At 40.3% G+C, this 23068-nt stretch overlaps 2 protein-coding genes across 4 annotated transcripts in view; one reads left to right on the forward strand and one right to left on the reverse strand.

Moving 5' to 3' along the window:
* Window positions 1-12216, forward strand: part of mia2 (MIA SH3 domain ER export factor 2) — a 79285-nt gene extending 67069 nt beyond the window's left edge. For 2 of the 3 annotated variants that reach the window (XM_063049761.1, XM_063049760.1), the window contains 3 exons: window positions 9000-9085; window positions 9254-9482; window positions 11730-12216. In XM_063049761.1, the coding sequence (XP_062905831.1) occupies window positions 9000-9085; window positions 9254-9482; window positions 11730-11890 (476 nt within the window). In that variant the 3' untranslated portion in view covers window positions 11891-12216. The remainder of the gene's footprint in view (window positions 1-8999; window positions 9086-9253; window positions 9483-11729) is intronic. The other variant, XM_063049763.1, reaches the window with a different exon arrangement.
* Window positions 12217-15151: 2935 nt separating this feature from the next.
* LOC134347464 (F-box only protein 33) lies at window positions 15152-22320 on the reverse strand. Its single transcript, XM_063049792.1, has 3 exons — window positions 21494-22320; window positions 15988-16679; window positions 15152-15425 (listed from the first exon to the last, which is right to left on the reverse strand). The coding sequence occupies exons 1-3, from the start codon at window positions 21901-21903 to the stop codon at window positions 15154-15156; spliced, it is 1374 nt and encodes a 457-aa protein (XP_062905862.1). The 5' UTR covers window positions 21904-22320; the 3' UTR covers window positions 15152-15153.
* Window positions 22321-23068: the final 748 nt, after the last annotated feature.

Consider the following 23068-nt stretch of genomic DNA (forward strand, 5'->3'; position numbering starts at 1 on the left):
ACAAAGGTTCTGAACTTAAAGAGGGGTAACTTTGAAGGTATGAGACGTGAATTAGCTAAGATAGACTGGCAAATGACACTTAAAGGATTGACGGTGGATATGCAATGGCAAGCATTTATAGGTTGCATGGATGAACTACAACAATTGTTCATCCCAGTTTGGCAAAAGAATAAATCAAGGAAGGTAGTGCACCCATGGCTGACAAGAGAAATTAGGGATAGTATCAATTCCAAAGAAGTAGCATACAAATTAGCCAGAGAAAGTGGCTCACCTGAGGACTGGGAGAAATTCAGAGTTCAGCAGAGGAGGACAAAGGGCTTAATTAGGAAGGGGAAAAAAGATTATGAGAGAAAACTGGCAGAGAACATAAAAACGGACTGTAAAAGCTTTTATAGATATGTAAAAAGAAAAAGACTGGTAAAGACAAATGTAGGTCCCCTGCAGACAGAAACAGGTGAATTGATTATGGGGAGCAAGGACATGACAGACCAATTGAATAATTACTTTGGTTCTGTCTTCACTAAGGAGGACATAAATAATCTTCCAGAAATAGTAAGGGACAGAGGGTCCAGTGAGATGGAGGAACTGATGAAATACATGTTAGTAGGGAAGTGGTGTTAGGTAAATTGAAGGGATTGAAGGCAGATAAATCCCCAGGGCCAGATGGTCTGCATCCTAGAGTGCTTAAGGAAGTAGCCCAAGAAATAGTGGATGCATTAGTGATAATTTTTCAAAACTCGTTAGATTCTGGACTAGTTCCTGAGGATTGGAGGGTGGCTAATGTAACCCCAATTTTTAAAAAAGGAGGGAGAGAGAAACTGGGGAATTATAGACCGGTTAGCCTAACGTCGGTGGTGGGGAAACTGCTGGAGTCAGTTATCAAGGATGTGATAACAGCACATTTGGAAAGCGGAGAAATGATCAGACAAAGCATGGATTTGTGAAAGGAAAATCATGTCTGACGAATCTCATAGAATTTTTTGAGGATGTAACTAGTAGAGTGGATAGGGGAGAACCAGTGGATGTGGTATATTTGGATTTTCAAAAGGCTTTTGACAAGGTCCCACACAGGAGATTAGTGTGCAAACTTAAAGCACACGGTATTGGGGGTAAGGTACTGGTGTGGGTGGAGAATTGGTTAGCAGACAGGAAGCAAAGAGTGGGAATAAACGGGACCTTTTCAGAATGGCAGGCGGTGACTAGTGGGGTACCGCAAGGCTCAGTGCTGGGACCCCAGTTGTTTATAATATATATTAATGACTTGGATGAGGGAATTAAATGCAGCATCTCCAAGTTTGCGGATGACACGAAGCTGGGCGGCAGTGTTAGCAGTGAGGAGGATGCTAAGAGGATGCAGGGTGACTTGGATAGGTTGGGTGAGTGGGCAAACTCATGGCAGATGCAATTTAATGTGGATAAATGTGAAGTTATCCACTTTGGTGGCAAAAATAGGAAAACAGATTATTATCTGAATGGTGGGCGATTAGGAAAAGGGGAGGTGCAACGAGACCTGGGTGTCATTATACACCAGTCATTGAAAGTGGGCATGCAGGTACAGCAGGTGGTGAAAAAGGCGAATGGTATGCTGGCATTTATAGCGAGAGGATTCGAGTACAGGAGCAGGGAGGTACTACTGCAGTTGTACAAGGCCTTGGTGAGACCACACCTGGAGTATTGTGTGCAGTTTTGGTCCCCTAATCTGAGGAAAGATATCTTTGCCATAGAGGGAGTACAAAGAAGGTTCACCAGATTGATTCCTGGGATGGCAGGACTTTCATATGAAGAAAGACTGGATGAACTGGGCTTGTACTCGTTGGAATTTAGAAGATTGAGGGGGGGATCTGATTGAAACGTATAAGATCCTAAAGGGATTGGACAGGCTAGATGCAGAAAGATTGTTCCCGATGTTGGGGAAGTCCAGAACGAGGGGTCACAGTTTGAGGATAGAGGGGAAGCCTTTTAGGACCGAGATTAGGAAAAACTTCTTCACACAGAGAGTGGTGAATCTGTGGAATTCTCTGCCACAGCAAACTGTTGAGGCCAGTTCATTGGCTATGTTTAAGAGGGAGTTAGATATGGCCCTTGTGGCTACAGGGGTCAGGGGGTATGGAGGGAAGGCTGGGGTGGGGTTCTGAGTTGGATGATCAGCCATGATCATAATAAATGGCGGTGCAGGCTCGAAGGGCCGAATGGCCTACTCCTGCACCTATTTTCTATGTTTCTATGTCAGCAAGATTTTCATATTTTCAAAATTTGTAGAAAGAAAATATAACTATGATTAACTGTTTTAAATTTTGATAAATTTCAATGAATGAATGTCATTAATGGTCTGAAATAGACTTGAATGACCCAATTTACTATTTTAACAGACCTACTATTGCATTGGTCCCTGGTAGACTCAAAGTTACGGGATGCTTTTAAGTAAACCAATGAGGACAAACTTATGAAAAATATTAGCTGAAAAAAATATACCTATCCATGGAAGAAAATGTTACTTATGTAAAGGTCAACTTATTCTAGAATTGTTAGTCATTTTTTAATGCACAAAATATTTCTGAATTTGAAGTTTTTCAAAGTTTTAATTAGATTTCAGTGTTTGTTTTTTTTCCCTGTTGGGTGAAAAAAATGACATATCATTTGTGACCTGTTTCATATATAGAAACATAGAAGCATTGAAAAATCTGAACCACTGTAGAACATTTGGTCCTTCAAGTTTGTCTTTCAATATGATCATATCAATTCCTCTGTGTCATTGCTATATTCCTGCCCATTGCGTCTAGAAATGTGTCTACCTCCTTTTTAAATATAGTCTGCCACTTGGCCTTCTGTGATACTGAGTTCCACAGAATGAAGACATTTCTCCTTACCTCATTCCTAAGTGTCATACCACATATCTTGATACTTTTGAGTTCTGGTTCTAGATGCCCATTCCATATCTACGCCTGTACTTGTGGTATCATCCTATCAAGCCCTGTCAGAATTTTGAATGTTGCAATTAAACATTCTCTTATTCTTTTAAAGTTTAATGAATGCTGCTTTTGTCAGTCAAAACTTTTCCTCATACAGTCCTGTCATCTCAGTCTGGAAAACTTCTACTGCATCAAGAGTATATATCTCCTTCGTTGTTTTAAGGATATCAAACCTGGACACAATACTCCAAAAGTCTTCTCCTATACAATTATAGTAAGACATTCCTCCAAAGCCTTCAAAGGTGGTATACAGATAGTGTCATGGCTGCAGAAAGGGAGGAAGTCACGGAGGGATTGTCTACTGAGTCTTTGTGGGTGGAAGTTAGGAACAGGAAGGGGTCAGTAACTCTACTGGGTATTTTTTATAGACCACCTAATAGTAACAGGGACATCGATGGGGAGATAGGGAGACAGATTCTGGAAAGATGCAATAAAAACAGGGTTGTTGTGGTGGGAGATTTTATTTCCCCAATATTGATTGGGATCTCCTCAGAGCAAGGGGTTTAGATTGGGTGGAATTTGCTAGGTGTGTACAGGAAGGTTTCCGGACACAATATGTAGATAAGTCTACAAGAGCAGAGGCTGTATTTGATCTGGTATTGGGAAATGAACCTAGTCAGGTGTCAGGTCTCTCAGTGGGAGAGCATTTTGGAGATGGTGATCACAATTCTATCTCCTTTATCATAGCATTGGAGATGGATAGGAACAGACAAGTTAGGAAAGCCTTTAATTGGGGTAAGGGGAAATATGAGGCTATTAGGCAGGAACTTGGAATCATAAATTGGGAACAGATGTTCTCAGGGAAATGTACAGCAGAAATGTGGCAAATGTTCAGGGGATATTTGCATAGGTTTGTTCCAATGAGACAGGGAAAGGATGGTAGGGTACAGGAACCATGGCTGTTGAAAATCTAGTCAAGAAGAAAAGAAAAGCTTACGAAAGGTTAAAAAAACTAGGTAATAATAGAGATCTAGAAAATAATAAGGCTAGCAGGAAGGAGGTTAAGAATGAACTTAAAAGAGCCAGAAGGGACCATGAGAAGGCCTTGGCAAGCAGGATGAAGGAAAACCCCAAGGCATTCTACAAGTATGTGAAGAGCAAGAGGATAAGATTTGAGAGAATAGGACCAATCAAGTGTGACAGTGGAAAAGTGTGTATGGAACCAGAGGAGGTAGCAGAGGTACTTAATGAACACTTAGCTTCAGTATTCATTATAGAAAAGGACTTTGGCAATTTTAGGGATGGCTTACAGCAGACTGAAAAGCTTGAGTATATAGACCTTAAGAAAGAGGATGTGCTGGAGCTTTTGGAAAGCATCAAGTTGGATAAGTCACTGGGACTGGACGAGATATACCCCAGGTAGGCTGTAGCTGTGGGAAGTGAGGGAGGAGATTTTGGAGCCTCTGGCAACGATCTTTGCATCATCAATGGGGACGGGAGAGGTTCCAGAGGATTGGAGGGTTGCAAATGTTGTTCCCTTGTTCAAGAAAGGGAGTAGAGGTAGCCCAGGAAATTATAGACCAGTGAGTCTTACTTCAGTTGTTGGTAAGTTGATGGAGAAGATCCTGAGAGGCAGGATTTATGAATATTTGGAGAGGCATAATATGATTAGGAATAGTCAACGTGGCTTTGCCAAAGTCAGGTCGAGCCTTAGGAGCCTGATTGAATTTTTTAAGGATGTGACTAAACACATTGATTAAGGTGTAGTGTATGTGGATTTCAGCAAGGCAAGGTACCCCATGCAAGGCTTGAGAAAGTAAGGAGGCATGGGATCCAAGGGTACCTTGCTTTGTGGATCCAGAATTGGCTTGCCCACAGAAGGCAAAGAGTGGTTGTAGACAGGTTATATTCTGCTTGGAGATAGGTGACCAATGGTGTGCCTCAGGGATCTGTTCTGGGACCCCTTCTCTTCGTGATTTTTATAAATTACATGGATGAAGAAGTGGAGGGATGGGTTAGTAAATTTGCTGATGACACAAAGGTTGGGGGTGTTGTGGAAAGTGTGGAGAGCTGTCAGAAGTTACGGTGGGACATTAATGGGATGCAAAACTGGGGGGAGAAGTGGCAGGTGGAGTTCGACACAGATAAGTGTGTGGTGGTTCATTTTGGTAGGTCAAATATGATGGTAGAATATTGTAAGGCTCTTGGCAGTGTGGAGGATCAGAGGGATCTTGTGGTCCATGTCCATAGGACACTCAAAGCTGCTATGCGGGTTGGTTAAGAAGGCATACGGTGCATTGGCCTTAATCAACCATGGGATTGAGTTCAAGAGCCGAGATGTAATGTTACAGCTGTCTCGGACCCTGGTCAGACCCCACTTGCAGTCCTGTGCTCAGTTCTGGTCACCTCACTACAGGAAGGATGTGGAAACTATAGAAAGGGTGTAGAAGAGATTTACAAGGATGTTGCCTGGATTGGGGAGCTTGCCTTACGAGATTAGGTTGAGTGAACTTGACCTTTTCTCCTTGGAGCAACAGAGGATGAGAGGTGACCTGCTGGAGGTGTATAAGAAGATGAGAGGCATTGATCGTGTGGATAGTCAGAGACTTTTTCCCAGGGCTGAAATGGCTAACATGAGAGGGCACAGTTTTAAGGTGCTTGGAAGATGAGATGAGATGTATGGAGGAGATGTCTGGTAAGTTTTATACGCAGAGAGTGGTGAGTGCGTGGAATAGGCTGCCAGCAACTGTGGTGGAGGTAGATACAATAGGGTCTTTTAAGAGACTCCTGGATGGGTACATGGAGCTTCGAAAAATAGAGGGCTTTGGTTAACCCTCAGTAATTTTGTAAAGTAAGTACATGTTCAGCGCAGCATGGTGGGCTGAAAGGCCTGTATTGTGCTGTAGGTTTTCTATATTCTAATAAGAAGCAAAGTAACCAACTCTTAATAAAAGTTAAGATGTTGATTTCTAGCTATAACTTGGGCTCAGAGTTTAGATCATTTTTTTCCTTAGCAGCAATGATTTATAAATTGGTACACCTCTACATTTGGAAAAGTGTTGTTCTGAATATATTTTCTGACTCTCTACATACATGTACATTCCTGTTTATTTACAATAGCTTACATTGCAAAAGAGAAATACAAAAAAAATAGATTTGGTTGGGTGGGGGGGGGGGGTGCAGTTTAAATGAGAATTGCAGGGAACTGCGAACCAGAGTTCCAGGACAGCAAGTGGAATGGTTTTGGGTAAAGTAGCATTAAGCCTACATAAAAAGACAAGAACTAAAAGGTTGAGAATGATGGGGCTAATGTTCTGTCTATTTCAATGCAAGAAATATTGTAGGTATGAGTTCGGAGGATAAATCAACACATGGAATTATGATTTTGTAGCCATTAGTGAGACTTGGTTGCAGGAAGGGCAGGACTGGCAGGTCAGACATGATAGTGGGGCACAATTTAAAAAGAGAAAGGTACTAGTCATGGAAAATGATACAGCAGTGCTCAGACAGGAGTACTTGCCTACTGAAGCTTTATGGGTGGGATTGGAGAATAAGAAAGGAGCGTCCACTTTAATAGGAGTGTAGTATAGACCTCCCAATAGTCAGTAGGATTTAGACAAGCAAATTTGCAGAGAGGTAAGAGTTACAAGAAAAAAAAGGTTGCGATAGTAGGTGATTTTAACTTTGCACATATTGACTGGGATTGTCAAATGTGCTCAGCGAGGTTTCCTTAATCAAAATACATAGAAGTCACAAATATAGAGAGCACGATACTAGATCTCCTATTAGGGAATGAGACAGGGAAGGTGACAGATCTAGTATTCACAGTTCCATTAGTTTCAGCATAATTATGGAGAAGAATAGGACAGGTCTTGGATTGAGATTCTAAATTGGAAAATGTCCATTTTTTTTTGATGGCAGGTGAGGACTAGGAATGGTTGTTTTCTGGCAAAGGGATGCTTGGTAAGTGGGAGGCTTTCAAAAGTGAAATATTGGGAGTACAGAGTTAGTAGGTTCCTGTCAGAATAAAAGCCAAGAATAACAGGTTTAGGGAATCTTGATTTTCAAGGGATATTGAGACCCTGGTTAAGGAGTTGCATAGCAGGTATATGCAAGAAGTAAGAAATGAGGTACTTGAAAAGTATAAGAAATGCAAGAGAACACTTAAAAGGGAAATCCAGAAGGATAAAGGGGGACATGATGTTGCTCTGATAGACAACATGAAGGAGAATTCCAAGGGTTTCTGCAGATACATTTAGAGCAGAAAGAAAAACAAGGAACAAAATTTATATTTACTATATTTACTCAGGAGGTGGACACAGTATATAGAGCTGAGGCAAAACAGTAGTGAGGGCCGTATCCAGATCACAGAAGCTGTCTTGCTGTCTTGAGGTACGTTAGGGTGGATAAGTAAGACCCCAGGGCATGACAAGGTGTCATCTTGGACTTTGTGGGTGGCTGGTGCAGAAACTGTAGGGGTCCTCGCCCAGAGATATTTAACTATCCTTGGCCTCAGGTGAAGGGCTGGAGGATAGCTAATGTTGTTCTATTGTTCAAGAAAGGCTGTACGAATACACCAAGAATTTATAAGCAGTGAGCCTGATATCAGTCATGGGTAAATTATTGGAACATATTCTAACGGACAGGATATATATATATAAAAGTATTTTCATAGACAGGGATAGTCAACTTGGCTTTTTGTGTGATACATCATGTCAAATCAGCCTTAGAGTTTTTTGAGGAGGATAGCAGGAAAGGCAGTGGAGGTTGTCTACATGGACTTTAGCAGAGCCTCTATCAAGTCCACATGGGAGGCTGATCCAGGAGGTTCAGTTGCTTGACATTCAGGATGTAGTAAATTTGTTTCAACATTAGCTTAGCAGAAGGTGGAGCGTGCTACTAGATGGTTCACTCTCTGACTGGAGATCAGTGCTGGGCCTGTTGTTTGTCATCTCTATTAATGACTTGAATGATAATGTGGAAAACTGGATCAGCAAATTTGCAGAATACACCAAGGTTTGGGGCATACTGAGCAGTGAGTAAGGCTATCAAAGCTTGCAGATCCAGACCAGCTGAAAACATGGCAGATGGAGTTTAATACAGACAAGTGTGCGGTGATTGCACTTTGGGAGGACAAACCAGTGTAGGACTTGCACAGTGGAAAGTAGGGAACTGGGGAGTGCAGAAGAACAGGGGAATATAGATCCATTAATTCCGTCAAGGTGGCATCACAGGTCGATAAGCTTGTAAAGAAAGCTTTTGGCACATTGGCCTTCATAAATCAGAAGACTGAGTACAGGAGTTGGGATGTTATGTTGAAGTTGTATAAGATGTTGGTGAGCAATACACACAAAATGCTGGCAGAACTCAGCAGGTGGAGGAGCATCTATGCAAATAAATGAACAGTCAATGTTTTGGCCCGAGATCCATCATCAGGCCCCAACGAAGGGTCCTGGCCCAAAACTTCACCTGTTCATTCACTCCCATAGATATTCTGCATGACTTGTTGAGTTTCGCCAGCACTTTGTGTGTGTTGATCTGGATTTCCAGCCTCTGCAGGATCTCTTGTGTTTATAAGATGTTGGTCAGGCCAAATGTGGGGGTATTGTGTGCAGTCCTGGTCACCTATGTACAGGAAAGATATCAATAAGATTGAGAGTACAGAGAAAACTTACAAGGATGCCCCTGGACTTGAAGACCTCAGTTATTAGGAAAGATATGATTAGAATTTGACTGTATTTCCTGGAGCATAGGAAAATAAGGGGATATTTGATAGTGGTATAAAATTTGAGAGGGTATAGATGGGATAAATGCAAGCAGGTTTTTTTTACTGCAGTTGCATGACACTAGAACTAGAGGTCATAGTTCAAGGGTGAAAGATGAAATATTTAAGGGGAACTTCACTCGGAACGTAGTGCAAGTGTGGAACGAGCTGCTGGGATGGGAGGGGTATGGTAGCCTATACTCCAGGTGCAGGCCAGTGGCACTGTGCAAATCACCACACTGAATGGGCCAAATGGCCTGTTTCTATGCTATTGTGTTCTATGACTAAAACTATCTGATATATTTATAACTCACTTTCACCTTCAGCTTTGATATGTGAAGATGGGCGCCCCAAACTAGAAAATAGCATGCAAACTTCAAATTCTGCTTCAGAAAGCCAGGCCCAAGATTGTGTAAGTGTAGTCCATTCTTCTTGTGTCTTATTTCTGCACAGATTATTATGTTTGCATACCATTAGAGCATTTGTTCATAATGAGCTTCAGAGTTATTGGAACCTCTATGCTTTTATTTGATTTGAGACTTTATATTGGAGAAGTAGCCATGTATAATCTTCTCTGCAGGACTTACTAAATGCATCTCTAAACCAGTCTCTTCCTGTGGAAGCTGAATTTGGAATTCGACCTGGTTTTCCACTTGCCTATCCCAGCCACGTTCCCTCATTACCTGTTGATCTAAGAGGTCATGTTCCACTCAGAGGACATCCACTACCTCCACGTGTTGGAATCTATGGTCCTCCGGAATGTTTCCCGCTAAGAGCTTTTGGTTTGCCGCCTCATCCTTCCATGGGAAGTAAGTATACATTTATTTATCCAATTGACTGCTATGTATGTATAGTGAAATCATCTATTTGTGTTTGAAAAGTCGTGTAGAAAGGTAAAGGAAAATGTATGAAGGTGGAAGCAACCATTCTTTGTAGGTGATATTTGATTGGCGGCATGCACACCATTATATACAAATCAATATTTTTCTATGCATTTCCCAACCATGAAAAGATGCAGTCAGCAGCTACCTTTTCCTCCTTTAGCCCCTGAGTTATGGTTAATATAAACTGGGATTGATTCTGGATCTATTGTGTGGACAAGTCCTTTGTCCATACTTAAATTTAGAAGCGAATGTAATTTCCTGGCAGTCCGCCTCGGGCTATAACTTCACTGCTCATCAGTGGAGCATCTGCTTGAAGATAGCATTTCCACCAGCAGTATACAGTCAAGATGAAATTCTCAATATTGACACTGGAACTCCTAATGTCTCATGCTATCAAGTCAAAGATGGACTTCGACCAGTTTGTTGATCATCACCACTGGTCTTTCTCAGCTGATGAATCATTTTCCTTCCATGTTGAGCACCATTTAGAAACATTTAGTGTGGTAACAACTTAGAATATGCTTTGACTGAACACCTTCAGTGTTCGTTGCAGTCATCAGTAGCATCACCACCACCGATAAAACTAGCCGAACTCCTGTAAGACATTAACTGTTTGCTGCAGACTTCATTTGGTAGCAGAGCGATAATATAAGATTAGAAATCACCTTATTTCTTGTTCATCAGCTGCATCTGTATGTGATGATATTGGTAGGAGTGCAGTGCTCACATTGAGGGCACGTACAAAGTTATTTTTTGGGACTTCCATTGTGCAAATGGGATAGATTCAAAAGAGACAGCAGCTCTGTAAGCAATGTCTGATGGACAAAAACACTGTGTAAGAAAAATATGATCCAGTGAAACTGTTCCAGTACAACATAACGCAGAAATCTACTTGGGCATGTAGAAAATTGTTGCAGCATGTCCTACCTCAAAAACTAGGATAAATTGCTGGTTAGTCATGTTAGTTTACCCTGCTGCAACTGTAGTTAAATGTAGTCAACAAGTCATTTTGCTCACTGATGCTCAGTTTGTGTTCTGCCATGTAGCTGCAGTTATTATAGCCTTGGTTTAAGCATAGACAGTTCCATGAGGTAAACGTAAGATTAATTGAGGAATAAATTCTCATCTGCTGAAGTCTGACTTACGACATCTTAGTCTGATGTTAATGTAGAACCTTGAGGCAATAATCCAGTTTCATTCATCTCCAATTGTCTTATCAATAACTTTTCCTCCATTCATAAAGTATGAAGTAGACATGTTAATTTTTTTGTGTTGCTTATAGACATGTTAATTCTAGTTCCATTCACAATACTAATAGGTTCATGCCTGCGTATAGCAAGATAAGTTGTAATTACGATTGAACTGATAAGTAGATGGTACATTTATCCAGTTCCCTTATGGATCTGTGCCTACTACCCCCACTTATTTAAGAGTGACCACCCTCTTTCAGAGTTCAGAGAGTTGATATACTTGGAAAGAACATTTTGAGCAATAGTTATTTTTAATATTTATTTATTGCAATCTGTCAGTCCGATTTTATGCAGAAGGTAGGGTGAACTCTATCTTAACTGGTGTAGTTTTTCTGGTGAAAGTACTCCCCCTGTGCTGTTGGGGGGGGGGGGTGTTCTGGGATTTAGACCCGGTGATGATGAGGCAACAACATTTTGAAGTTAAATGCTGTGCAACTTGTTGGAGTATTTGGTGTTTGCATGTATCTGAAGCCCTTGTACTTTTTGCTCTTACTTAACCCCTCTGAGTTTATAAAATAGAAATGTGAAGCTTCAACTTTCAACATGTGGGGAAATATCACCAGCTAGCAATTTCAATAACAGCAGCTTTGACTGTTAGCAGCATTATGCCTAAATGGGTTTATTTCTGTTGGAAGGTAAATCCCTTTTAATTAAAAACATTAGTGTTTATTAGGAATTTTGTCAACTCAACTTTAAAAAAAAATACTTTGTTCACATACCATTGTAGATTTCAGCTTTTATGATGTGTCAAAACTGTTGCAGGAGATTGACTACCTTTTCCATACAGGCAGCCAATCTATTCATTCCTAGTTGCTGGAGCCTGAGGTATTTAAGTAAGATAGATTGTCTAGGTGTTGCTGCTAGTTATTTGGCCAAAAGTTATAACTAAAATTCCAAGAAAAACTTTTGTTCTTTATTTTAGTAAGAGATCCATTGCGACCATATGTGAGTAATTTCCCACCACCTCGGCCAACTTTCCTACCACCCAGACCAGTTCCAGGTATTGCTGGCGGCCTTCTTCCTTCACGGTTTCCTCTATCCAGGTTTTCCTCAACTGAACATCCATCTTCACAAGATAAATAATTTGCTGATGGAACTGAATCAATGGCTGTCTGATTTATCAAAAAGTGCATTAGAGTGTAAAGTGTAGGTTACGATATTGCATTTTTTTGTTGATGTTTGCTATAATTGGTGGTAACCTTACACTTTGCATAAAGGCACACATTTTCTGAAAGTGCTGTTTGATTAGAATTGTACACCTCAGGAGTCTTGCATAGAAGTTAAGCTTTTATTGTGCAATACTGCAGGGTTTTACCATGCACTGGTTTTAGTTCAGAGCATTGTTTTTATCCAGACCATTTTAGGTAAGGAATTTGTAAATGCTTAACTTGAATGGCAAAACAATATGAATTGTTGGAATTTTAATTAATAAGAATGTCATTCATGTGCATGTCCAAGGTGGTACTAATACTAGTTCCACCACTGTAAATGCAGATTTATAGGCCTAAGATAAAAGGAATGTTTGAAGAACATATAGAATGTAAAAATGTTTATTGTAACATACTGAAAATAAAAACAAGGTTGATTTAAACAATGAACTTCTGATGTGCATTTTTTTTTGCATACAACTTCACGTACATAGGAATGAAGGTAAATGGTTATGGGACTTTACAAGTTGTTTTTCCACATCCACTTTATATCCCTATCCACTTAGTTCTTAGGCATTAAATTGGTCAGTTTGGATCATTAATTGTTCTTGCACCTCTGGGGGGTGGGGGGGGGTGGAGAGAAGATAGAGCAGTGATCCTTACGATGAAATCAGTCCTTAGATATAGTGATAAAACTTGGTCTGCTTCAAGATGCCACTATGAAAAGCAAGTACATCATATTTCACTACAAGGAGATAGCCTAAGAAAACAATGGTAGAATATTGTATTTAGTTACCACCACTCACCTATCTACTTCAAAAAAGATAAAGCAATAAGAGGTCAAATCCAAGCAGCAGCTCACTAACTAAAGACAGGCAAATAAATGGAACAATCCTAGGAATGATTTGCATAAATTTCAGGCTAACAATAACTGATGGAATTTGGGATTGAGTTGGAATGATAATTGATAATGGTTCTGTTTGTTATTAACAAATTGTGAAATATTGTCTAAGACAGATAATCGTACTACTGTTTGCCATCTAATTGCGTTGCAATGACTTTCTGAGAAAACCAAAATATTTTCATTGAATAGCACTGTGCACTTGAAATAAGCAATGAGAGAAACAATAGACAGACAATTCAAAATCCCTAAACAGCAGTGGTCTATGTAAACACTGGCCTTGAATATTTTCTCTTCCATTAACTAGAGCAGGGGTCCATGGCATAAAATAAGAGGTTGGGAAACCCTGAACTACAGAATCCAAACCTTATTGCATCAACATTGGCGAGACATCCCTTGCTAAATGCAAGTTATCCAAGAGCTAAAGGACCTCAAGTTCCAAAAAAACATACCACATCTATTTGGAAACAGTGGTAAATAATCAGATAACTGATTTTGCAATATCCAACCCTTACACCATGATAAAGTCTAGCAAACATTAATTACAAGTGTAACTAGGTGGTTTATTGGTTCTATTTGGCCTCTGAAGTTCCTAGCAAAAATATGAAAATCCAACCAACCCAATTTAAGTGGCACTAAACAGAAGACAATTGCCATCTGAATACATCCCAAGAATGTACCATTCTATAATAATGGAACTAGTATCCTCAATATCTCACTTACCACAAATTCCTAGTATTTCTATTCTTAACAGGCAAGTATACAAGTCACTGCTTCTATACTATCCGCACAGCACATTCCTCAGTTACTGCCATCAAACAGTTTTGCCTAGCCAGAACATTCCATTATATAGAAATGCATACCATGAAGCAAACAAGTTTCAAAAAACACTGTAGAAAGATCTTCAAACAAGTCCAAGGGCCCAGTCCTTCTAATTATATTTAAACCTTTTCCACACTGTGATGGTTATTGGGGAAGAGTATTGTAGAATCATTATGGTAATGAAACCTCATAAGATCACTGCAATTTCATATTTGAAGTGCTAAACATTTAAGTAGTACGGTAGGAGCAAAAATCAGTGATAAGGTTTGTAACCACACTTTACTGCAAATACTAATACAGTATTCAGAGTGTATGTAAACTAGTTTAGACTTTTAAACCAATCAATGTAGTTACTGTCAGTACATGCAACTTCTGGCAAAGCCCTACAACATGATAAAGCTTAAAACGTCATTGTAAATTCCCAAAACTTTAGCACTAAACATTACGTAAATAAGACATTTGAATGCTTTATTGATAGATTAAAACAATCAGCAGTCAACACAACTTTAAACATTAATTTAACATTCAACTGCTTTCCTCACATTTTCTGTCAGTATTTCATATGATCTCATTCAATGATAAAATCTCACCACATCTGGCATTTTCATACATTGCACCAGTGGATCCACTCTACAGATGTACATATAAAATCCGCATGGTAAGTGCATTAATCACTGGAGACACGCAACATAATGCACACCTGTCAAAATGCATCATCTTTGACAAGATGGTAAAACCATTTGAAACAATCACCACTCACACTTTCTTCATAAATAGAATCTTGACATATGTTGCATACAGTAAATTTGTTTTACAAGCTTATACAAAGCAGCCAGGTCACAGCACTGCTGGGCAGCATGATGGCCACACTGAGTAATACTGGCTGTCCTTTACATTAAATGCACAACATTCGTACCACTTAAAACTGGGGTCAGGTGCTAGTCTCACAGAGACCACGACTGTACCCGCGGTTGCCCTGAACATTGCGGCTTTTAAAGCCTCTTGCTTTAACAAGATTTTAAAAGTTATCCTAGTGGAATGTTCTCAAAAATCATAGCAGCAGCTCATAGCTTTGTTAGAACTGATTTTTTTTTGTATTCACTATTCACAGTGAACCAGGTGCACGTTCATTTAAGAGCTGAAAGTTGTTGACTGAGCCACAGCACAGCTGTGTACCACAGGTCGAAAATTCGACCTTTTAAACTCGTAGGTTCTGGCTGACCAGCCATTGGCCTGCCCCTGCCAGCATGTGGGCACTTCTTCATTCTGTTTTCTTTGGCAGTTGACACAGGCGCTGACAGAGAAAATCCAGTGACTCTTGCCACATCTACTTCTAAACCAATACCGACTACATTTACAGGTTAAGCAAGATAAACAAGTGTATATATTTATAACTAATACTAATTAACAGCACATGTAAATGTTAACTTATTACTGAAAAATGCAGGGCCCTCTAATACACAAGTTTTGAAATGCTAAATGCCTTCACTGAAGCGCTGCATCTCTTTGTAAAAATAACGAGTGGTCTCACTGAAAACGTAAAGGGTTTCATTTTTCATTACTGGATGCCACCGCTTTCCTAAGCCTATGGACACTTCTTCAATGAGATTCTGCACAGGATCTCCATCCAGGTCAGCCATCGCATCTTCATCAAAATTAATGCTTTCCTCAGTGACCTCCAGGACTTGCAGCTCTGGCCCACGGAGCCGAGCTATAGCAATGAGATTATGCGCCCAAACTGCATAACCTGGATTGAGGAAAACATTTAAAAATTAGGGACTCAAACAATATTTACACAATTTTTTTTTTACAGAATTCACACAAACTTGGCTATTAACTATGGACTCCAGATAAGGTTAAAATACATCACCAAGCAATCCACAATGCAGCACCATGACAATCACAATAAAGTTGCTATCTAAAATTTCACATTGCTGTTTTCCCAAGAAACCAGTTTAACAGTGGAAGCATAATCCTCTAAAACATATTTCACCTATTTAATATTCAGTACAAAAATTAGTTCATTGGCCAGAAAACTAATTTCATTTTAATGATTAACTGCTCTAGAAATTTTGACAATTTCATGGAACAGCACAGCACGGGAAGGCTCTTCAGCTAACATTATTTCTCCTATAAATGTCTAATTTTGCACTGCTTTACTATTCAATCTATACAGTTTATTTTTCTGTAAAGTTCATTGCTTTCTATTATTCAAGAATAAATACTCAAGAAGAGAAACACAAGTCAAAAATTATCACACCAAGACCAACATTAATACAAAAAAAAGCACAAGTAGACCCACTGCTTACCATGGATTGAAAGGTGAGAAAGCTTTGTACACTTCCATGCCAAAAGCACCAAAGGGTCTTCATTGCGGTTGTCGCTGAGATCTGGAAAACCATTAATGCCTTGCTCTGCATCCTTTATTAGGAGGAAGTGGGTAAGGGATTTGTCATACTGCCTGGATATGAGATCTACCACGGCACCTGAAACACCATTAGTTGAGCTGTCAAAGTGAATTCTCCCTAAAGGTATGCTTGGCTTCAGAATTCTAAGCAAAATGTCATTCCTGACATTAAAGGCCATGATGTAAACATGAAGATTTGCACAGTGCCTGGTAAGCACCTTCCAATCTGCATCTTGTGGCATGTTATCTAAAACGTGTATGTTGGACATCGAGAGATGATGTATTACAAGAGACAACCTATGCAAAGGCACATGGTTGCTGTTGGCGAGCACTCGTGTTACTTCAGCAGTAAAATCGCAGAAATCCAATGCAAGTGATCGCAGGTTAAGAAAGCGCTCCAACTCAACTGCCTCAATAATTGGGGTTTTATTAATAAAATGGGTATCCAGGAGACTCAGATGTTCAATGCAGTTGGCACTGGACTGAGGCAAGGCTGCTAGTGTTGTGGGAGTTACTACCTCCAGCATAAAACCAAGGGAGAGCCATTTCAGATGTTTGGAATTTCCCAATACCTCTTCAATCAATTGTTGGATTCTGTAATAAACAAAAGTATTACATTTGCTACATTTCTAAACATCAGCAATTCATTTAAGACAAAAGCCCTTAAAATCCTTCAACTCTGCACCCAGAGTTTATTGGGAACAGGATGCTTACTGAATCAGAGCTACAAGAATGAAGCAAGAAAAATCCATGCACCCATCACTTGCTGTCAATTGAAATCTGCACTTTTTCTTGATCCTCCTTTCACCACAAAAATTGCCAGTTACACTTTAGATTTTACCATTGTCAGAACCAACTACACAGTTCCAATTATTAAAATACAGTTACTCCATTAGCTCAGTCCCTTTATACCCTCTGCCCCTCCCCGTTTCTCTGCAAGTTAAAGCATGTTTGAACTCCAATTCTGATCACAATTAACTGATCCTCTGTCCATAGATGCTGCCTGACCTGAGCATCTCAAACACTTATTTTAATTTCAGTTTTCCAGCATCTGCAGTTATTTGATTTTTTTTCATTATTTCTTTACATATTTAAGCTGTGGATTTCTGGGCTTTGAACTTTCTTATGTCATATATAGTAATCAGCTTCCATTTAATGAAAAAACATTAAATACAAATTCCTTAATCAAGCAGTTACTTTCCTAAAAAAAATGATCCATTCCAGCTATGGAAAAATAATTCAATTGAAGGCACTTGCTTTTCAGGTTATATTAACATCCCCTGCAGGATGGTTTCTTCAATTATCATTCTCTGTATTTTGCATGTTAGGTAACATTTTGGGGATGATAGTAATTTATGGAATGTTGGTTTGATGAAAAGGGCAATACTCCAGGGTGTAGAACCTGCACCAAAGCACACCTTCAAGCAAAATACAAAATACCTGGGCCAGTTGCATTCTTCTTCTCACTGCAGTATCAATGCTGCACACGAGATGGTGGCAAAGTATAGTTATTCCAAATTATATTGTCTCCTTCAGTTATTTAAAGTGTTCTTCAAATAAATATGTTGCAGGATGCTTTTCTAATTTAGTATTCATTATTTATTAAGAAAATGTTTTCTTGATTTTTACTATTATGTCAGCTGTCATATTCCATGAACATGTTTAATCCACAGAATTGTACTTACCAGTCATGCTGATGATAATTACAGGGCTGAAACATCAAAATAATTTTACAAACATTGACACGAACAGTGTCAATTCACTGCCAAAAAGCATTTAATAAGTTTCAGAATTAAAACAACATACTTGTTAAATAAAACAGAAGAGACAGACAGCAATTATTTTTAAAAAGTTGTTCTCCTTCCACTCACAAACAGAACTGCTCCAAGGTAGATGTGAAAGCCACACTATTCTGCAGTTTATTGGTGCTGTGATGCTTTTGGTATTTTGCAGGCTCCTCCATAAATGTCTAACTCAGCTCAGAATGCCCTAACAAATTCAAAAAAACCCCAAGAAACACTGAAAACAGAAACACAAGCAAAATGAACGCAGGATCAGATTACCACAGGACAGTTTTCCTGAGTTTGACAAATTTCACTCAGATCTCAAACCACAACTAGACCACATTACTGCATAGTTATTATTCATACTTCCTTCAGCATGACCACTTACTGCAGTAAAGCTGTAGACATGTGAATGAGCTACATCACACACCTATCCTAGCAACAAGCACAGACAAACGATGCAATGGAGGATCAGCTCTGCAACATGCAGCAACCACTCAATTTACACAGCAGCCATAGCCCAGCCCCAAATCCTATCAGTTTGCTGAGAGATGGAGATTTGTAATGTGCATCAACTGTAGATCTTCATTTTATATTGATAGATAAGCTTTAGTGAAAACTGAGAATTCTGTACTTTTGATCTGCAAGCTATTTTAGTGTAACATTTTCCAATCATATATAGCATATGTCTTTTTATGTTCCCTCCAACAAAAGAAATATGCTTTGATATTTGATTCCTTTACGTAAGGTACTGGGTCTTATGACAATCACATTAAAATATAATTGGAAATTAATTATCAAATTTCACTTTCATGTAGAGGCAGAGGCCAACTTCCATTTTTAATACATCAAGTTTCAGTATCAAACTCCTGAAAGTGCAATATACCCTAGTAAACCTTACCTTTAACAAAAGGGCAACAATTCCACTGGTATGAGACCTATATATTTTGTAAAAATCTATAAATTGTCTGGAGCAGCAGAAAATATTCTTTAGCATACTGAAGAACCAATGGATGCAGACTGGGATAAAAATAATCTGCTCAGACTTTTGTTTTAAGTAGCGATCTAAAGAAATAGAAATAAAAGAAAAAGAAAATGAAACCGGAAGAGAAATCACAAACATTAAAAAGACAGAAAAATAAAAGGGCAAATATAAAAGTTATACAAGAGACAAGAGACTCTTGTCATTGGTTAAAAAAAATTCTCCAAATCTAATGCAACCCAGCCGCTTTCTACAATAAAATAAAAACTCAAGCAAAACAAATAAAGAATATTTTAAGTTGCAGAATCAAAGATTTCCTTAAATGGTTCCAATTTTACAATCATAAGGAATATTGATTTTTTTTCCCTTTTTCATGATTTTTGTTTAGATATTTTTCTTTGTTTTATATTATTCATTGGTATCCTATATGATTGGGAGTTTATCATTTAAGTATTATTTAGCTTTATAATCACTCGTTAATTATAACAATGTATTCCTGATAACTTTGTACTACTACCATGTCATGTTTATATCTTTATGAAACTAATAAAAAGATTGAAAAAGGAATATTGATTGCTGTATTAATTAGCCAGATAATTATGGTCAACAAGTCTGCATTTTTCACTGGGGTTTACTAATGGAAATATTACTTCCCTTATTATGACACTACATTTAGTTAAATACAGTATGTATGATACAAAACAGTTGATCCTATAAAGATCTTAGAACTCACAGGACATAAATGTAACTACTACGTCGATTCAGGCCAGCGTCGGGCAAAATGTAAAGTTTTTAAGATTCTTAATCAATACTACTTGCCTACCACTACAAAGTGCCATATTTATATATTGCAATAATATAACTCAAAGTAATATGCATTCAGTACAGCCTCAAAGCAAATATTAACAAAAAGAAAGCAAAATTTAAATCTTAGTTTCAATTTCAGCATCCTCAGGAATAAAGCTTGCACATCTAATTTTCACAATCCAAAGATGCAGAAGTAATATTAGCACTGCTCTTCACTGAGTTGTTCAGCTATTCTGTTGTACAAGTCTTCTTTACAGCCTGACGCAATGGATAAATCAAAAATGTCAAGATATGTCGGGGAAAAAGAATCTCTGGACTGCTTATTGTACCTTTCTTTGGGGGGGAAATGGATAGACCTGGAGATTGAGAAATAGTAGAACAAAGGGATGTGGGAATGCAGGTCGATAATTCATTGGAAGTGGAGACACAGGAAGATAGGATTGTAAAGAAAGCTTTTGGCACATTGGCCTTCATAAATCCAAGTACTGCATACAGGCATTGGGATGTTATGTTGAAGTTGTACAAGACATTGGGCGAAACCTAATTTTGATTATTGTGTGCAGTTTTGGTCACCTGCCGACGTGATTGTTGTAAATAAGGTTGAAAGAGTACAGAGAAAGTTCACAAGGATTTTGCAGGACAGGAGGATCTAAGTTATAACAAAAGATTGATAGATCAGCACTTTATTCCTTGGATTTTAGAAGACTGAGGTAAGATTTGATAGAGGTATACAAAATTATGAGGGGTATAGACAAGGTATATGCAAGCAGGCTTTTCCCACTGAGGTTGGGTGGGACTACAACTAGAGATTATGGGTTAAAGGTGAAAGGTGAAAAGTTTAAGGGAACAGAGGGGAAATTTTTTACTCAGAGGGTCATGAGAGCTGCCAGCACAAATGGTGCATGCGAGCTCAATTTCAACACTTAAGAGAAGTTTGGATAGGTACTTGGATGGTAGGGAGTATGGAGGGCTATGGTCGGGGTGCAGGTCAATGGGAGAAGGCAGTTTAAATGGTTTAGCATGGACTCGATGGACCAGCGGGCCAGCACTCTGTTACATTTTTATGACTATTTGTTGAGGCTCTGTATGTTACTATCAGTATTAATGATAAAGTTAAGATTTTATGGATTTTAAAGTTTAAAACACAAACACGAGAAGGTCTGCAGATGCTGGAAATCCAAAGCAACATACCAAATTGCTGGAGGAACTCAGCAGGTTAGGCAGCATCTACGGAAGTTCCGCTACTTGCTAAATGATTTCCTCCATGCTACATACCAGCCAGTAAAAAAGGCACAAACAGTAGTTGGCAAAAAAAAACACTAGCCAAGTCCCAGCATGACGGGGAGGAAGAAAACAGGTATTTTAATCAATTAAATATCCATTAATATTCTGTAAAGATAGGACAAAAATGGCCCTGTGCAAAGTTTCGCTGCTCGCTCTATGAAAATGTAGGGCCCAGGACAGGCGGACCCACAAAGCCAAATGTTTCCCAAGCGCACCGAAGACTCACAGAACATGTTATTTTTAAAGGTGTAACAATCAATATTTTGGAGGAAGGTTGCGAAAGTGCCCGTAAACAAACACACTAAGTAATAGAATCGGCTGCAATTCTCTGCTCCCTAACTCATAAAGGACTTGTAGATACTGAGAAACAACGCGATATTGCAGCAGAGAGACCTCTGAGACCAAAGCCACTACATATCAATCGCTCGGGGAAGGAAGGGACAGTCAGGTAGACAAACAAGATGTCGTGCAACATGAACAGGGCACGGCTTCCAAGCCTGTCTGGGACCCCGGACCCCTGCCTCCCGCTCTCCCCGCTGCCGGACACCTACTCGTGCGAGTGTTTGTCGTCAGGCTCCTGCAGGTATATGTCGCCGAACACGCTGAGTTTCTGCAGGTTGCGGTTGCTCCTCACGCTTTTCAACACGCATACAACCTCATCCATGTAACTCCTGAGGGGGTCGGGCCGGCCCCCGCCGCCACTCTCGAACTCCACACGCAGCTCCCGTACGAATGAGCCGCACTTCTTCATGAGGAAGTCGAGGCGGCAGCGCTCGGCGGCCGAGCCGCGGAGGCGGAGCCGCAGCTCCGGCCACAGCGAAGGGTAGAAGAGGCACTCGCGCCACTTGGAGCAGACGGACGAGGCCCGCAACCGGTCCCAGGGGGGCAGGAAGGAGAAGATGTGCACGATGACTTCGCACGGCAGGGCGGCCGCCGCCGCCATGGCCCCGCACAACGCCATCGCCCGGCTCCCGGCCTGCCGCCCCGGCCGCCCGCCCCTCACTCCTTCCCCTCCCACAGCGGTTGGTTCTGGGCCGCGGAGCGCCGTTCCAGCTCACTATATCGGTCCGCTCCACCCCCCCCGGTGGCTCCCGGCCACTCGCTAACTTCACGCCCTCAGCGCCGCCACCGCTATCTCATCGCCTCCACTTCCAGTCCCGGCTCGGGGCCTCGCACCGGAAGTGAGGCGGGAACGCTGCAAAGCAGAGGCGGCGGGGGGGGTGGGGGTTAATCCAGCACACTACAGCCACCTCAGAAACCACAGTGGAAAACCTCGCTAATTTACATACTGTAAATATTACTTCAAACTACTTTAGCAATGCTGGGATAAAGTTATCTGGAAGCTCTAAAGACTCGGTTACTTTTATCTCCTAATCTCAGGATCCCCCCGCATTTTCAGCTAATTTCGGAGCCACAAGCCTGTTTACAAAATTCTGCGCGACCGTCACGTGATATGACATCAGCCTGTGGGAGGAAGCGGGGGGGTGGGGAGAGAGACAGGGTCGGAGGGGTCACAACTCGGCCCCACCGGCCCCGGAGCCCGTCTCCCCGGGAACCAGAGAGCTGCCAGCACTTTTACCAATCCCCCCCCCTTCTAACCCCAAAAGACCAAAGTCCTCAAATGTTATGTTTCTTCCCACACAAAATAGATACAGAAGTGTATGTACCACCTGGCTCAACAGCCCAAATCCTACAGACGCTGGAAATCCAGATTACCACACACAAATTGCTGAAAGAAACGAGCCAGGAACCAGTCAAGATCACGGCCCTACTGAGTTCCTCCAGGCTCAAGAATAGCTTCCGTCCCACTGTTATCAGATTCTTGAACGACAAAATGGGACTCCTGGCCTCACGATCTACCTCGTTATGATCTTGCACTTTATCGTCCACCTACACTGCACTTTTCCCGTAGCTTTTACACTTTATTAAGTATTATTATTGTTTTACCCTATTCTAGCACAATGCAGTGTGTAATAATTTGATCTGTATAAACAGTATACAAGAGAAGCTTTTCATTATCTTGGTACATGCCAATGCCAACACACATACTGGCCAACTTGCTGAGTGTTTCCAACAGCTGTTAATTTTGTTTCAGATGTCTAGCATCTGCAGTTTCTTCAGCTTTC

The sequence above is a fragment of the Mobula hypostoma genome, chromosome 1 (assembly GCF_963921235.1).
Source record: "Mobula hypostoma chromosome 1, sMobHyp1.1, whole genome shotgun sequence".
Lineage (NCBI taxonomy): Eukaryota > Metazoa > Chordata > Chondrichthyes > Myliobatiformes > Myliobatidae > Mobula > Mobula hypostoma.